Genomic DNA, 18,610 nt, shown 5'->3' on the forward strand with positions numbered 1-18,610 from the left:
AACTGGGGGAAAACTTCTTATGAGGCGCGGAAGTAGTCAAATTATCATTATTTAAGGTCATAAATCATTTATATACCTTAAAATTCGATTTCAGGACCATCATTAATAATTGTTTTATTTCAGGAGATCATCAGATATTTCTGGACCTCCACAATTCGATTTCAGGACCTCTGGAAATATTAATAGAGCTCCTGAAATAATGATTATTTTGACTAATTTCGCTCCTCACAACTTCTCGTACCATGAATAAATCTGAATCTGAAATTTCCTAATTTTCCACAATTAGAACATGTCTTAAAGCCATTGAATTTGATAATTCTACATTTAAACCATAATTTTTATCACTGAAGGCCTTGAACACAAAAAAAGGATAATATATACAAGCAAAGTGGAATTCAATCGCCATCCTTTACCTTTTTTTCTGAAGCGGCGAAGATCACGTGACTGATAAAACAGTGAAGATAATATATACATAAAGTTTACGACATAAATTTACGTATTGGTACTACAATGAAGAAGCAAACACTTCTGACGACGGGGAGGCACTATTTACAGAACCATTTCAATGGTGAGAATACACTTCTGACACTCGCTGTATAGAAATGTATGTAATATTGATCGCTTTCTATGAACATACAATATCGATCATGATGTAAATATTTCCACGTGTATAATTTTCGAACTAGCATTTCATTAGATAACTCTACTCTGAATTATTGTGACCGCTTGTCGATAATATGTGTGGTTGTAAACTAGTCCATTAAAATACACAGACAAAATCTAAGTAACGTCCTCGTACTTGACCTGTAGTATATACGGCGGGAAGGGGAAGACATAAATATAATTCAACGATCACTTTTAGAAGGAAATATATTATTAATATCTACCAGTAAGCACTGAGATATAAAAGTGATTTTTTTAATGTGAATGTGAATAATGGGACCACCTTAATTGCATCAACGAAATTCAAATTAAGTGAACCCTATATTGGCCGATCAATGCTCATGATGAATTAACGACTTACTTATACTATTAAAGGCATTCACAGAAGTGCTACGACTTTACAAGAGATAGCAACTTCAGAACCAACATCGCCTAAAATCGTAACTGAAATACCAGGTCCGAGATCCCGACATATGCTCCGAGAGCTTAATAGTTTACAGGTGAGTGCATATCTTGTGTAAAACAACTAGCAGAATATTTAGATTGGAACAAAAATACTCTTAAAATTTAACATAGTACTAAATTTATTATTTTAAACAAACTTAAACATAAATATAATAAAATATGGCAAGAGGAGATTATTAAATCATAAATCACAGAAAATCCAGTTTATTATTGTTTTACTGCACATGCTGGCCATTAAAATCGCATTGTTTTACCCCGAGCGATAGTTATTGGTTTAATAACGACATAAATGGCCAGCCCGTGGTAAAACTATGATAAAATGGAGTTTCCATTGTTTATTTCAATTATAATAGGAATAGTTTTTTTCATATTTTTTGAATAGCCGCAGCTTATGAGTTGCATGAAGTGTTGGTCACTTTTTTACCATGGTTGGACTACAGAGCTTTAAAGAACGTCATTGTAGAATTGATGATCATGTATCCAAAACATTATACTAGTAATCTAAGAATCTAGAGAACCTTTAAAGGATTTTTGTGGCTCATTTGAAAAAAAATATCTTTCACATGGAAATTTTAAAGAAATAAACTTATTAACAAATCTAAGAATAAGCTCTCATAAATTAGAAATTGAATTGAGTAAATATAAAGGAGTCAATGCAAATGAAAGAAAATGGTGCGTGGGCTTAGATAACTCATCTGATCAACCAAAATATGATTTTCAGGTACCCTTACACCTCCCAGTTACATGTATAAATCACTTGTCGCCAAAAAATAAACTGAAGCATTTTTGTATACTTTTGGTCACTTTTTGTACTTCAATTAGGCAAAAATCCGGTTTATTGTTTGTTTGTTTTTGTTATTCTTCGAGCTTCTACTTCCTACAAAACGAAGTTAATTGACATGTTAAGGTATCATCAGTTTGCCTAATATCTACCAAAAAAGTCGCGGTAACACTTAAGGGTTTTGAGTAAAATGAAAAAAAAACCCTACCCCTACGACAAATCGATTTTTAATCTCAAAATCCATAAAGTATTTATGCTTCGGTAAAAAAATGCTAATTTCGGTATTTTCTTCTTGGTATCATCACTATGGATACTTCTAGGGTTCTTTTAATGATTTGTGGCCATGTTCATAGTTGCAAAAAATGGGATTTGCAGTTATCTCATAAAAACTCGCATACATTCGACTTTAATATATATATATCAGTTTGATACATAATAAAACCACGAAAACCTGATTTTCATAAAACTATTTTCATAATAGAAATACTACCCCTACCCACAGAAAAATGGTCTCAGTATCAAACAATTCTCATTCACAGCATACCAACGCTGTAAAACTTATAATTATATTTTTTTCATAATTAAGGTGGTGATGTATCCAACATATCTGATCAAATAAGCGTATAGAGTGGTCTTTTGGCGTTACAATTATTATAAAATCTTAAAAAGGGGAGTTTTCAGAATTTCAGATTTTCAGAAAAGGTACTTGAAAATCATATTTGTTTGATGAGTGGGTGGCGGGGGCAGCACGGTGGATTTTCCCAGCCCATTGACTAAATTATATAATATTATAATATACCGACTGTTGTGTTAAATATGTAGCACACATTGAATAATTGCATGTATCGTCGTATTTTAGAATACAGGTGCGGTTCAGTTTTTTGTTGATTATGAGAAAAGTTTTGGTAACTACGTGGTCGATGCTGACAATAACTACATATTGGACCTATATACACAGATAGCGTCCATTCCTATAGGTATGAAGTTTTAACTCCAGCTGGCTGATAGTTCGCTGACTCTGGCCGACCACTTACAGAACTGTCGACTCTTGATAAGCCACTTGCGTGAAATTTCCCAAAATTTTAAAATTCGAAATAGAGAAAAGAAGGATAATTATCGGAAATTTTAATGTTACTAAAAATAAATACGAGTCTATCGAACTGGCAAAACTTTAGGAAATTTATTTTAGTGCCTACTAAGGAAACACACGAAATAAACTATATATTATGATAGAACTACTCAATAACCAACATTCACGTCACCACAAATCACATGTAATTTATTCCGTTCATGTTCCAGTTTGTTCATTAGTTTTTTCCCTTATTTCGATCATTATTTGCAAAGTGCACCATGATTTTGATTTTGATGGGTTTATTATATTTTTGTATTGGTTTTATATAAACAGAACACGAGAATACCAACTGTTACAATTGTTTTTACTACCTTCAATCTTTCTTTCAGGTTACAATCACCCAAAGATGATTGATGCTGTCACAGACAAAAATAATTTGGTCAGTATCATCAAACCCAGCTAATAAAAGTTATTTGTTGAACAATACTCCTTATGAAATAATATTACTGGTAATATAAGAATACACTAACTTTTTTACTTTGAAAATTCTGCTGATTAGCATGTTGTTTCCGTCTCAATCAAGACGATAGATTCATTCCAATGAACGCTGTTTCTTCTATTTCATATACTGGTTTATTCCCGATTGTCAAACATTTTAAAATTATGGAGTTCTGGTTGTGTAACAACAATAGTTCTTATTGTCCTACTTCAATTGTTGTTAATTAAACAATGTATGATCATCATTATGATTTGAGGGTAACAAGGTTTTTTTTATTGTAAATAAATAAATAAATAAATAAACATTAATATAGAGTAAATATGTGACTTTTTTTCTTTAAATAGATGAAAGATAATTTTTAAATATACATATTTATTTCTTATAATATTGTTTTGGAAATTTTAATCTGAAGCAAACAATATTGTCAAAACAAATCATACTTTTTAAAAAATATTCAATATATATATTTTTTTAAATATTCAGTATTTTCATGCTTCTGGAATCAAATACTGTATAAATTAACAATGAGTTTTGATTTAAGTATAAATTCAAGCAATACAAATTATTTAATAAAATTGTAATTCAAATATAATATCTGAAATGTACTCTTTAATGATTTGTAGCACTCCAAGCTAATTGCTTAATAATTTGTTTTATTCGACAAAAAATGACAACTATTCTAGCCTAATCAGCCCAAGCTATATTATAAACTGAGTATGGGATGCTGACAGAATACTTCTCTCAAGTGATATATAAGGTGGCTACTGTCTCATTTGTATTATAATCAGTTCAGATGGCTAATGCACAGTTGCAAGTTTCCTTCGTAGAAATTGAACGTGGTGGGCAGAGTCTTGTGTATCAGAATTACCGCTTCCAGGTTAAGACCAGACATAATGACAGAGTGTATTAGAGATTTGCCGTTAGAACCTGTCATGCAACAATTTACACCCACAACAACATAATTGTAAGGTTCAACATACAACATAACCACCCAGTAAACCCAGCAAAGTTAGAGGTCAATAAAGTACTGCAATTGAACATTTTACATCTGTCCAACTCTCTTCAAATAAATATACACTCTACATGCATTAGTTAACGGAGAGATGTTTCCACTAGTATTTGCACTACTACCCGGTAAGTCAGAGATCATCTACACACGATTCTTCACTCTACTCAAGGATGTTTGTACTCAACGGCAGCTTAACCTTAACCCAACTACATTCTTCATGGACTACGAATCTGCTGTCCAGAATGCTGCAAGAACATCATTTCCAGGAGTTACTATCAATGGATGTTTTGTCATTTTACGCAGTGCATCTGGCGTAAAGTACAGGACACTGGACTTGTGACCAGCTACCGAGACGACGAAGAAGTATACGGACTCGTTCGCAGAGCAGCTGTTCTTCCACTAGTACCACAAGCAGAGGTAGAAGATGTCTGGTTCAATACTATGGAAGACATGGAGAACTCAAACTCACCAGTCAACACCACCAACTTCACAGATTAGGTCATCACTAACTGGGTTGAAACCAATAGACACTTGTGGGACCACTACCACACAGAGGGACCGAGAACAACAAACCACCTCGATGGTTGGCATAGTAGTATCAAGAAGACCGTCCAGGTTCCACACCCAAAATATACCGCCTACTCACGCATCTGTAAGAAGAACAGGCAGTCAATGAGTCACCCTCATCCAGTACACAGCAGGAAAGTTACGACCAGTGAAAGGTAGAAAATACACGCAATTGAACCAACGACTTCAGCAACTGAAAGTTAATGTGTTCCAGTTTGCAGACACTGCCTCTATTTTATTGCATTTGACTGATTATCTATATGTATTACATTGTAAGTTATTAGTGCTCCTATCATATGTGATATGTATATCTTATGTCTTTATTTAAGTCAAATAGTTGATGTTAAATAATCATTGTTCATAACTGTAATAGTGTGTGTATTGCTTTAATATATATATGTATAATTTCATATTTATTGAATGAAAATAAAGCAATTGAATATAAGTATTTTCATTTATTTTCCTTTTAAAAGAATTACATATGTACAAAAATTACATATAAATATCTGAATGCAAACATCAGCTATCGGATCCAGGAGCAACAAATGAAACTGATAATCAAGATAATCATAAGTCATTAAACATCAGCTAACAAATACTCAGGCAACAACCAAATGGGTAATCAAGAAAATCATGAATCAAACAACCATGCCACAAGAAGGCTTACATGCAGGGAGACAAGACACATAAAAACAACAAAAAGTTAGACAAACACACTGACATTACAATCCTAAAGCGACTCTAGTATATTTTCTTTTAATGCACACCCCTTATAGAACCTCAAAACTAATTTTATCAAAACATTTTCTAATTAACCTACATGTATATTTCTTATCAATTCATTCCCAATTGTCCAACATTTTTTACCCTTTTTTATCTGTAATTTTCAAATGTTGGATAATCGGGAAGACACCAATATACAGGCATTATTAAAAAACAGAAATCTTAACCTTTCAGTGCACCTGCCAGGTTCATACTTTCAATTTTTAGTTTTTGTTTTTGGTTATTGTTTCGATGTTGTTTTTTTTTTATAGAGTATGGGTTGTTAATTTACGTCGTGTTTACAATGATTTTATGTGCTGTTTCTTACGTGTTTGTCTTAACTTCCTATGTTTTGTGTTTGGTTTAAAGATACTGTTTAACCGTGTCAACCCTTTATTTTTTTTACCCTTACTACTTCAGGTCTGAGAGCAAACAGTGTCAGTAGCCTGTTCGCTTTTGTTATTCACATGTACTCATATATTAAAGACAGTGTCGTCGTCTTTATTGTAACTTCAATGTAAATTGCGATTTTTCTGTTCTGTTTTCTTCTTCAAGGCCACATTTGTGAATAGACCAGCTTTAGGTTGTTTCCCGCCTTTAGACTGGAGCCAAAGATTACAAGCAACTCTAATGGCCGTAAGATGTTCATCTGTTAGAAAGATAATTGAACTTAATTTGTATATTGGTCTGTAATGGATAAATTGTTCAGAGTTTATTTTTGATATGTATGCTTGTACCGACCATGTAAACGAATTGTTTTAAAGTTGAAGTATTTCACAAGGAAAGGAAATATTAGTTCTATCCAACTGTTTAGCTGAAACATTGCTGTTTTTCTCTTTTCAAATTATATATTAATGATGATGAAAATGGGTTGAACCATAGATCTTTAGATGTCAGATTTGTCGTTTGATTAATACCATATCAATGGACTTAATGGTTTAGATTGGCTAATAACAGAATTTATTTTCTTTATTTATTTATACAGGTAGCACCTCCAGGGATGACAGAGGTACAGACGATGGCATGCGGTGCCTGCTCAGTAGAGCATGCGCAAAAAGCCATGTTCGTAGCATTTCAGGTACAAACAATAATTTTTACCTTTCTACAACTCGCTGTGATTTCTTTTACGGGACTTGGTTAAGTAATTTTTATTCTGGAAATGAAAGAAACTACCTTATTTTTTTTAGAAACTGTTATCCCATGTTCTTTGTAAGAGAACAGTTTAACAAGTTTCTCCTTTCCTCCTACAATATTCTGTATCATTTGGGTTTTTTTTAAATAATGATATGGTTCTAATTGCAGTTATGCTCCTAGCGTATCGTAGGAACAGGATTGCTATTTTTTCGGTATTTGCTATAATTTTCTTTGTTTTTTTGTTTTGTTTTTTTGTTTTCTTGTTTTGGTCTTCCAGTATTTTTTTGCTTATCTTCACCCCGAAACTTTTGAATCTTTTAAAACACAACTGGTTTCTTTTGTCAATGTTTTCACTTGCTTTTGTGCAGGAGCTACATGATGTTTTATTGAATAATCATATAATTTATTTTTCTTTTATTCACCGCCTCTTCTGATTGTTTGACATTTTTTCGTTTTGTATATAGTGGACGTAATTCAACTTGTGATAGTTGCATCATTTACATTATCTTTTTATTAACTTTTTTAAATTTTTTAATCAAAATGAAATTATAGCGAATGCTAGAAATGATCGTAATTTTTTCGGTATATTCGAAATAACCACAACGTACATGATTCACACTCGAAAATTACTCGATTTGTAAACCACGTGATTGTGGTTATTTCTTCATATTTATGCCACAAAATAACGTATTAATTGAAACATATCTTACTTTATACCACTGGGCATCTGAGGATTGGAATTTGATCGTAAAGATACATATTTGACGTCATTGTCACATTGATGCTTATAGTGTGTGTATTACATTGTAAAAAAACAGAATTAAGCAGTCATGTTCAAGACTTTTGTTTGTTATCGAGTATAAGGTGTTCAGTCCTCGTCTAGTATTAAAAGTTTACATGGAATGTGGCAAAATAAGTTTTGAATTATAGAAAAAAATCATACACCTAAGCACTTGTTATGCTATAATTTACAGTTTTTTAAAGTTCTTTATCGGGTATTTTTTATTACAAGAGAAGGAAGCGCAGAGGGGCACCACCGACACAGGAGGAACTTAGGTCATGTGTAGTCAATGAATTACCTGGTACTCCAAATCTGTCCGTACTGTCTTTTACAAACGCCTTCCATGGAAGAACAATGGGTAAGTTTATTGTATTAGGCAAGAACACAAGTAGACATTAGACGTGGGGTCTCTGTTATACTCTCGAGCCACTCATTTCATAAAAAAATATCTAAATGACTAAAAAGTGTATAGCAAGAATACTGCAAAAAAAACAAAAAGTTTCTGTTAATGGTTTCAAAGAGAATCTAGTAAGGTAACCGCTGAAACGCTGATACTAAAAAGGTCAAAGGCAAGGGGACGAAGGCGAAACAGATAATTTAAATAGACATAAATATATCTAACGAAAATATAGAAACTTGGCTCATCATAGACTCGTGGTTCGTTACGGTAACTCATCAGCACCATGTAAACCGATTTGATCAAATCTTCCCTCTTTCATCTACCTCGGACTTAGACTTTTTATGAACAACTTGGCGGGTGTTTCTAGAAAAGCATATGACGCTTAACCTACCCTCCATGCTCCCAGCTTTTAGAGGAGTCAGAGTTACCTTTGTTGCTTTGTACGTATTATTTTGGTTATTTTATGTTCTTTGGTGTGTGTGTCTGTTTTCCCTTTCTGGTCTTTTTCCCTGGATTACATTCTTTAGATTACCGCTAGAATCTTTGTCCCCTTGATTACTCTTTCTATTAACATGCAATAATTGCGTAGGTGGACCCGCAGTTTGTTTTGGAAAAAAATGAATGTTCATTACGGAGTTGAGACAATCATAGCTGAATGAACACGAAACAAATATGAAAAAAAGTCCATTGGCCACGTATGCCATATGTGACCCCAGTTTTGTGGAATTTTCAAAGGCTTATTTTTTTACTTATTACTTTTTTATTACCTAAAGAACAAGTATTGACTTGTTTGCCAACTAGAAATTAATGTAAAGTATGAAAACTGCTGTGAATTTTGGATTTAAAGAAAAACAACTTGAAGTAACTTGAATGAATTTACTAATTACTAAAATTACAGTTTCTTTAAACTATTCTCCAAAGTTTCTGCTTTACGATGAGTCCAAATATTACAACATTTACTGATGTCTTATTGCGGTTGAAGTGAAAAACATACCCTTACCCAAAACAAATTCAGTGAGTTTATTTCGAAAATTACATATTGTGCTTTGCTGATGTCAGGTTAAATATTGTTTTTGTACATGTCATGTTTTTCACATTTACTGATATATGTTCACATTTGTTCCATGGACATAGGTTTTCATTTTATCTTGATGACTTCGTAAACTTAATTGTTTCATGCAGGTGCCCTTTCTCTAACACACAGTAAGCCAATGCATAAACTAGATTTTCCACAACCAAAATGGCCAATTGCAACATTTCCGACATTAAAATATCCTTTAGAAGAATACGTTAAGGAGAATGAGGCCGAAGAAAAACGTTGTCTAGAAGAGGTTAGTGTTTGGAAGATTAACGAAATAAGATTTAGGGATAGCAATGTTTTTTTATTTCGAATTCTAATATACATTTTTGATACTTAACAAATTAAGTCGATGGAAAAACAACGATGATTCTAGTTTACTTGCAATTTATTTGAAACAAAATTCACCAAACGACCTTTAAAATATTGTACCTTGTAGAGTTAAAGTTACATTACAAACGACGTGCGACTCTTTTTAAATATCACATTAAAAGTATTTGTGAAGAACGAATGCAGAAAACTTAAGGCATGTATTTTGTTTTAATACAATGTGAAATATTTTTTTCAAACATATTTATAAAGGAGAAATATATTTTGTAAATAATTTAAACTAAAAATTATTGAAATGAATACAATAAATTAAATATTATTTTTTAAGGTTGAAGACCTTCTTGAGAAATGGAAGAAAGATGGTCAACCCGTGGTTGGCATAGTTGTAGAACCTATACAAGGGGAAGGGGGAGATAACTTTGCTTCACCTCAATTCTTCCAAGGCTTACAGGATTTATGTATCAAGGTAAGGGTAATCTCTGATTCTCTGTTCCTGGCATAATAATTCTAAACTAACAGAAAGAGTAATCAAGGGAACCAAAGTTCTTGCGGTAACTCAATAAGGTATTCATGTTAAGTTGCTGATATTTTTAATCCATAATATAAGTGTTTTTTGCATTATATATCGGACAATGAACAAAAAAAGCATATTTTCCAATTTTTACAAATTTGGAGTCATTTATTTGCTATTTACACAACATTTATATTTTAAACATAAGATATTCATTTTTTTCCATAAAGCATCAATCTCTTCTCGTTATCTTTTTCGCTAAAATAATACATTTATTCAAGCTCCACTTAACTGTCACATTTAAATAAAAGATATTCCCCTGCTATTACGTTTTCTATAGAAACTCAATTATTTTATATCAATACAATTTGCTATGATAACTCCAATATGATTTTCGTATGTATGCAATGCTGACACTGTAATAATTAACGATTATATTATATAAATGATCTATACATACGAATCACCATCAGCAAAATTATAACAAATAATGTATGTTTATTTTAGCAACTGGTATATACTATATTTGTCCAATTCGATGGCAAAGAAATTTAGTAGTAATTAACGAATGTTGTTACTAACACAAAGTATCGAAAGAACAAAAAAGAACAAAAAAATACAATGAATAATCATAGGCGTATCCATGGCGGGACTTTTGTTATGAAAAAAAACTTTGGTTCATAAGATGTATATAATTAAAACTACATAACACTGGAGTGACCCCATAAGGACAGTCAGTTCCCCCCTTTTAGAATTTCTGGATCCACCACAGATAATTATTCAAAATCTAAAACTCTGATAGAATAACTAGAATATTACTGGAATGGAATGGACAGATTATCCTAAAGGATAATGGCGATCACTTCACGGCTTAATTAAGAGTACAACACGACACAAGCTGAAAGTAGGTGTAGAAATCTGATGAACGGCTTAGCAGAGAATAAGTTGGAATCACATTTGTAACAGCGGACGAAGTTCATATTACGTAATCTATACGAAATCAACTGATGACTTTAACTGATGATCCTGACTCGAAGAACATAATACATAGTTGTTACTCCGAAAAAGACTTATAGATATGTAGCACGGCAGAAATTCCTCATACGTTGTAAAAACCGATTCCAAATATACCGAATAAGATGTTTTCAAAGTACTGCTATTTTTATTGACAACATATTTGTCCAGTATGGTGGACGCTTTTTTTTTAACTCGGTCCGCATTCTAATGGAAAAAAATTGTGCTTTTCTACTCGCTGAACTATTCCTTCACTCTTTTGACTTTATTGCTGGTATGATCAAAGGGAAGGAACATCGTTTAACCATATCCTTTAATCTCAGCTTCCGCTGTATAGATGACGTATTATCGTTAAACAATCCTATACTCGGCGTCACATAAATAACATACTGTTAAAATTTGAATAAAAATATTTTCTACGACTTTATTGACACCAACCGTCGTTTAAATTGTCTTAAATGACTTGCTCATTCGTTTAGCCAAACAGCTTCTCAAAAACAAGTCGCTTATTAGCTTAAATCATGCGTAACAAATCCTTACGGGAAAATCCCATACTAATATCCGCCATGTTGGTTTTTACGGGACGATTTGTTTACAAACGAAGTGCGTGAGTTCCCGTCGAACTCCGGTGACAATCGTCTGCTTGATCAACTTCTCGGTATTATACGTTGTTCGCGTAAAATAAATCCGAGATATCCGAAATAACACCGAATTGCATTCTGGGTTCTTCGGTTTTTGGACAAACCATTTAAACGTAAACAACATCTCCTAGCAACCCGATCACTGTAAACATGGCCGACTTTTTACAATGTAAATATTGCCACCTAGAATTAAAATCTGACCGGAATTTAACGATTCAATGTTTAGGGAGAAGCCGTTTGGCTAAACGAATGAGCAAGTCATTTAAGACAATTTAAACGACGGTAGGTGTCAATAAAGTCGTAGAAAATATTTTTATTCAAATTTTAACAGTATGTTATTTATGTGACGCCGACTATAGTTTCGGGGATTATATATCGCATCGACCCCCAACGAACTTGCGATAAAGGATACAACAGACTCTGTGAAGTCAGCCCCATATCTTGACGTACACTGTAGTGATCGATGGTAAAGAAAAACTGTTTACCACACTATAAGACAAACGCGATGACTTTCCTTTCATCTGTTGCAACTTCACTTCAGCACCTGCGTATGGAGTTTTCCTATCATAACTCATATGTTATACCTGAGGTAGCCGTAATTACGCAGACTTTTTGTATCGCGCTAGACTTCTTACAATTAGGCTTACCCTACCAATTCATCTAATACATGCTTCCAGTTTTTAGTGGTGTCCGAGTTGCTCAATTACTTTTGTTGCTTTGTATGTATTATATTTATTAATCGATGTTCCTTGTATTCCCTGTCTGGTCTTAGTCCCTGGGTTACATTCTTTTGATTTCCACTAGAATTTTGTTTCCATTGATTACTCTTAGACTGACTGCGGGTCTATTTTCAGTCTGACAGGAAATGATCTATTGTGCAAATGACGTGGTGCATACACGGAAATAGATCGATAGAAAAGTCGTCAAGAGTCTACTGGGACAAAAATCGGCAAGCGTCAGCAGTTGGAAATTCAAATACGTCAAATTCTTGCCTGAACATAAACGCATGTAACAATGACGATCTGATTACACAGTAAAGCGAACCGAATAAAATAGAAAACACCTAAAACTGAATACAAGGGAAACAAGACACACAAAAAACTATTCCGCTAGCAAAATTGAATCCCACAAAAATCCCGGAGTGACATCAGGTGCTAAGAATGGGTAAGTATATCTTGTTCCGCCAGCGCCACTCGTCATATTTCAAATGAGTAAAATCTGGTTATAGTCTTGCAGCAATAATGCAGCTCCCCAACAGGAGCCATGATGAAGTCCCCTAAAAAATTATTTGCACAGGGGAAATGGGACAATGGAAGTCAACCAACGCATTATGAGGGAAATATTAGTCGACAAGGCCTGTTCAGCGAATAACTTTGTCGTCTTACAGGTTACACTTCCCTTATATTAGCTTCATCTGTGGAAGAAAGAATGTTTACTTATTGTAAATCGACAAGTTAGTATAAGTGAGCAAGTGTTTTGGTTGATAAGGTATATTTCTCGCACCTTTGGTACTGTCAATTAATATCATCTCCTCAATGTCTACTTTGTCGTACCAGCAGACAAAGCCCAAAACAACATTGTTTTTGTCTGCAAAACGTTTTACATCCAATGTTTATTATCAGAGGTAGACGTAGAAAATAATAGCAGTGATAAGACCTATACTGCTACCACACTCTCCAAAGAAGAGATTGTGGAAAACCATAAATCTGTGCTATCCTCTTTTGGTCTCTCTACCAAGCACAATGATTGTGATTTACAGTCTATATACTGGATTCCTAAACTCCACAGGAATCCATACAAACAACGTTTTGTAGCTGGATCTGCAAAATGTACCACCAAACCTCTTTCAAAACGTTTAACTTTTATACTCACAACTGTCAAAGGGGGTCTGCAGTCCTACCACAACACTTGTTACTCCCGTAGTGGTATTAATTCAATGTGGATCTAGACAAATTCGAAAGATCTTTTGGAGACAATTAGTTCAAGACTATTATTTGAATATAAATAGCATTAAAACCTATGATTTTTCAACACTGTATACTTCTATTCCCCATATTCAGTTAAAATCCCGACTTAATAACATTATACATCGTTGTTTTTCCAAAAAAAAATGGTACACCTAGATACAAATATATAGTTCTTGGTAAAGATTCCTCATACTTTGTAAGAAATAATTCCAAATCATCTTCCAAATATACAGAGGAAGATATTTACAAAATGCTGGAATGTTAAATCGACAGTATATTTGTCCAGTGTGGTGGACGTGTTTTTCAACCAACGGTCGGCATTCCAATGGAAACAAATTGTGCTCCTTTACTTGCTGACCTATTCCTTCACTTTTATGAGGCTGATTTTATAGCTGATCTGATCAGAAAGAAAGAATATCATTTGGCTAGATCCTTCAACCTCAGTTTCCGCTATATAGATGACGTATTATCTTTAAACAATCATAATTTCGGGAATTTGATACATCTCATCTACCCAAAGAACTTGAGATAAAGGATACTACAGACTGTGAAGTCAGCCTCATATCTTACCTACACTTAGAAATCGATGGTAAAGGAAAACTATTGACCAAACTTTACGACAAACGTTATGACTTTTCATTCAGAATTGTCAACTTTCTTTTCATCTGTGGCAACATCCCTTCACCACCTGCGTATGGAGTGTTCATATCACAACTCATACGTTATGCCAGAGCTTGTCGAAACTACGCAGACTTTTTGTATCGCGCTAGAACTCTAACAAATAGGCTTCTGGAACAGGGTTATGTTTCTACAAGATTGAAGTCATCACTACAGAAGTTTTATGGTCGTCATCATGAACTCGTGGATCGTTGTGGTGTATCCATCTGCACCATGAAAACTGATTTATTCAACGGGTCATAGTTTTCCTTTCCTCGTTTGTCTACCCCGGACTTGACTTTTTATGAGCAACTCGGCGGGTGTTTCTAGAAAAGCAGAGGACGCTTACCCTACCGGTGCACCAGGTCTATGCTCCCAGTTTTAGTGGAGTCTGAGTTACTTTTGTTACTTTTTATGTATGATTTTAGTTACTTTATATGTTCGTTGTTGTATATGTCTGTTTTAACATGTCTGGTCTTTGTCCCTGGATTACATTCTTTTGATTACACCTATAACCTTGGTTCCCTTGATTACTGTTTCAGAATGACATTTGCTTCAATCTGGACGAGGTACAGACTGGATGTGGCGCCACTGGTAAATTCTGGGCACACGAACATTTTAATCTGAGGCAACCTCCAGATATTGTTACTTTCAGTAAAAAGATGTTGACCGGTGGATTTTATTATAGAAGTGAATACAGATCTCAAGAGGTAGCTTTCTTTTTTCATGTTTTTTTTTCTGGTAAAATCACGGTTAATGCATTATTCAATTGACAAAGGTTGGGCTCTTTCCGTGCACATCTGATTGTAAGGCCAATCACAGCTACCAGCAGGCCTTGTTTATAATACTTTTTGGATTCATTCTTTCACACTTTACAACCAATCTTTACCATATTTAACCTTTATTTCCCATTTTCACAAGGTTGGCTCCATCTCAAAGCTACCAATAGAGGCTTTCTCCAATCTCTATTACTACACTTTCTATCCTTCACAATTTACGTTTTTTATATCTATTTGTGGGTACATTTACCATAGCCATGCTACTTAGCAGATCTTTCAAAGACAGGTAGCTGATAGATTTTTTAATTACTTCATATGAATTTATAGCATTCCGATCCATATACGACAAGAATGAAAAATTTGGTCGTAGAAAAACCTTTCTTGATGGGCAGATTAGCATGCAATGTCATCTTCAGGAGACGGAATTTACTGTTTGTTTTTTTTTTTTTTTTTAAGTTTCTGATTCATTGTTTTGTTGATGTTCCATTCCTTGAACTAACAAGTTGCAAAAGTATTTAAAGTCTCTTCATTGTGTATTGCAGAATTTTACAGTATCTTCTGCGACGAATAAAATTTTCGTCATCCATAAAACTGAGCATTGTCCGTCATGTTCCGATGGTTGTCATTTCAAGTTTTGAGCTTGATCTGCAAAATGTACAACCAAGCTTCTTTCAAAACATTTAACTTCTATACTGACAGCTGTCAAAGAGGGTCTCCAGTCTACCACAACACTTGTTTCTCCCGTCGTGGTACTAATTCAATGTGGATCCTGAAAGATTCAAAAGATTTTCATGATTATTATCGGAATATTATATTATTAAAACCTATGATTTTTCAACGCTGTAGTCTTCTATTCCCCATACTCAGTTAAAATCCCGACATTATACATCGTTGTTTTTCCAAAAGATGGTTCACCTAGATATAAATATATAGTTCTTGGGAGAGATTCCTCATACTTTGTAAAAATAATTGCAAATCATCTTCCAAATATAAAGAAGTTGTTTTGTCCCTGGATTACATTGTTTTGATTTCTGCTATAGTCTTGGTTCGCTTGATTACTCTTTGATACGTAAGTCTATAATTGTTACAAAGAGATATCATGAAAACTTGTATAAACACAATTTGGTGATCATATCCATACTTGTGAAAAATTGTTTTAATGAGTAGAACATTTTAGTAGAGAGATTATTCCATATGCAATGTCTGCTATTTCTATCAAATCTCTCTTGAAGCTTGTTAATTGTATGTGTTTGTAAGAATCAGGCAAAATGGGGAAAATCAGAAATATGCATTTTAAAACCCCACCAATCTGACAATGTAATATAATTTATGGATACTTTCTCTATTTGAAAATAACACTATTTAATCTCTGCATCACTGGCTTTGCTCAGAAATTTATCAATAGAATGTTAGATAAATGAGGTTTTTGACAGCGTTATCTGCCCTTGAAATGTTCATTTTCTGTTTCAGTTTCCTTAATTCTGATTCTAATGGTACAATTAGTCAAATTAAATTATCAAACTGATGGTTTTTTTTCCATACCATGTTTCACCAACTGCCTGATTCTTACACGAACTGAAACTTAATTACATGCAGACAGTCATGATTTGGGATATTTTCTTAAAACAATATTCATTAAATACAAGTTCGACCATTTTGAATTGCCAAAGAATGATGTGTGATCTTTATTTATCCTTTTTGCTTATTTCAACTAAAGAATTTAAAAGTGTTTTTTGTTTCAACTAAATTGTTGTTTTTTTTATTTGTCACTGTTATAATATTGTGTATTGTTTTAGGCCTTCAGGATATTTAACACGTGGGTAGGAGACCCATCCAAAGTTGTTCTGTTGGATGCAGTTATCAAAGTGATGAAAGCAGAAAATCTGCTTCAACAAGTTACGGGTGTAGGGGATTATCTTTGGTCTGGAATTAAAGGTATTCAGGTAAGAATGAAGAAAGAAAGACAAATTACAATTTTGGTTTAAAAACAAGATTAGGGTTTTGCTATTTCTTTAGAAGAGGTGATGTACATTTCGACTATATTAAACATCGGAATGCCGATTTCCTGCTTTCAAAACATGAGTTGGGATTTGTGAAATTGGAGTTATTGCCCTTCTTTGATGTCTTTTATTTCTATTTTTCTCCTCGGAAACTACTGGAAAGAATTTAATGATTGTTCCTTTGGTATGAGCATTGGGACAGTTTCTAGGCGAATTGTAGTCGAGATTAAAGGCTTTCTATGGAGTTGTCAACGCGAGCAAAGTGACATGTGATATGTCCACAACCATTAAACAGGAAATAAATGGTAAAATTTCATCGGAAGCATGTGCTAGTACCCATAATTCTCCTTTGTTTTTTTCTTTCATTACAGGCAAAATATCCAGGATTGTTAAGCAGAACTCGAGGATTAGGTATAATGGGATCAGTTGACTTTCCAACAGTAGATCAAAGAAATAAAGCTATTTCTAAGCTATTAGCTAAAGGTAAATATATTTCATCAATCTCTGTAGGCCATTAACTATTAGACAAAACAATATCCATAATTTCGGAAAAGGCTTTTAAGTTGTATGTAAACAGTCAAAGTGGAGTGGAATGTATTCATTTTTTTTAGCTTAGTGGTTGTATTTCTGGTTATAACTACTACTATTTCTGTTAATTCACAGGTGTTAATGTCGGAGGATGTGGAGAAACAGCGATGAGATTGAGGCCAACACTTACATTACAGAAGCATCATGTCGACATATTTCTGGACAAGATGAATTCGGTTTGTGACGATATGAAGTGATATATTATCGTATTTAATCAAAGAATGGGAATTGTACATATTTTTTAAGCAGAAAGAAGATACTTCATCAACCAGATATACACTTCTTTGGCTGAAATCCCTTTTTACATGTTAATAAAATCATATGATTTTTTTTTTGGCTTAATTTGTTTTAGCTTCATTTAATTCCATCAATTTCTTTGTTATATATCCATTTATTTTCTCCTTAAATTTACAAAGCATATTCATACTTCTGATTAGTATTCTGAAATTTCTGATAAAGCCGCACAACCAATTAGAAAGGGTCAACTTTATTTTCAAAATGTAGTTGTAGATACGGATTTTATTCGAAAATTATTGTGCGGGTAAGGATAATAGCAAACTTCAATTTTCGAAAATGTATTTAGCTAAGAGGATAATGTAGTAAGAGATGAAATTGTGTAATAGATTTTTAGTTTGACTTTCTTTAATATTGATAAAAATCTTGAATACTCGGTGCATTTTTTTTTAAAATAGTATCTTATTTCACCATATAAAGGCTATGTAGTTGAATGAAAAAACTTTATATTTCATTGAAAAAAAACAAAAAACCCCAAAAACTCAGTATCATTGAAATGGTAACTAATAATTGTTTATAAAACTCTAAGGTAAGAGCACAACCACAATATACTATTTCGCGTAACTTGTGGGGTAGTCTATGTACACCTCCGCAAGAAAAAATAATTTGTTCTGCCTA

General features: G+C 33.3%; 1 protein-coding gene across 1 annotated transcript; it reads left to right on the forward strand.

The window, feature by feature from the left end:
• Positions 1–409: 409 nt before the first annotated feature.
• LOC148619451 (4-aminobutyrate aminotransferase, mitochondrial-like) lies at positions 410–18,028 on the forward strand. The gene is made up of 13 exons (XM_088579340.1): positions 410–568; positions 1,039–1,163; positions 2,769–2,886; positions 3,371–3,420; positions 6,374–6,454; positions 6,804–6,896; positions 7,965–8,091; positions 9,316–9,464; positions 9,870–10,007; positions 14,874–15,041; positions 16,907–17,053; positions 17,482–17,593; positions 17,774–18,028. Exons 1-13 carry the CDS (start codon positions 511–513, stop codon positions 17,893–17,895), a joined length of 1,488 nt encoding a protein of 495 aa, XP_088435466.1. The 5' UTR covers positions 410–510; the 3' UTR covers positions 17,896–18,028.
• Positions 18,029–18,610: the final 582 nt, after the last annotated feature.

The sequence above is a fragment of the Perna viridis genome, chromosome 4 (genome assembly GCF_037379345.1).
Source record: "Perna viridis isolate PV_CMFRI_1.1 ecotype Kerala chromosome 4, ASM3737934v1, whole genome shotgun sequence".
In the NCBI taxonomy this organism is placed as follows: Eukaryota; Metazoa; Mollusca; class Bivalvia; order Mytilida; family Mytilidae; genus Perna; species Perna viridis.

Coding starts and splice junctions, on each gene's coding strand:
- LOC148619451 (XM_088579340.1), top strand. CDS start 511: ATGAAGAAGCAAACACTTCTGACGACGGGGAGGCACTATTTACAGAAC. Junction 1,164..2,768: donor GAGAGCTTAATAGTTTACAG/GTGAGTGCATAT, acceptor GTCGTATTTTAG/AATACAGGTGCGGTTCAGTT. Junction 6,897..7,964: donor CCATGTTCGTAGCATTTCAG/GTACAAACAATA, acceptor TTTTATTACAAG/AGAAGGAAGCGCAGAGGGGC.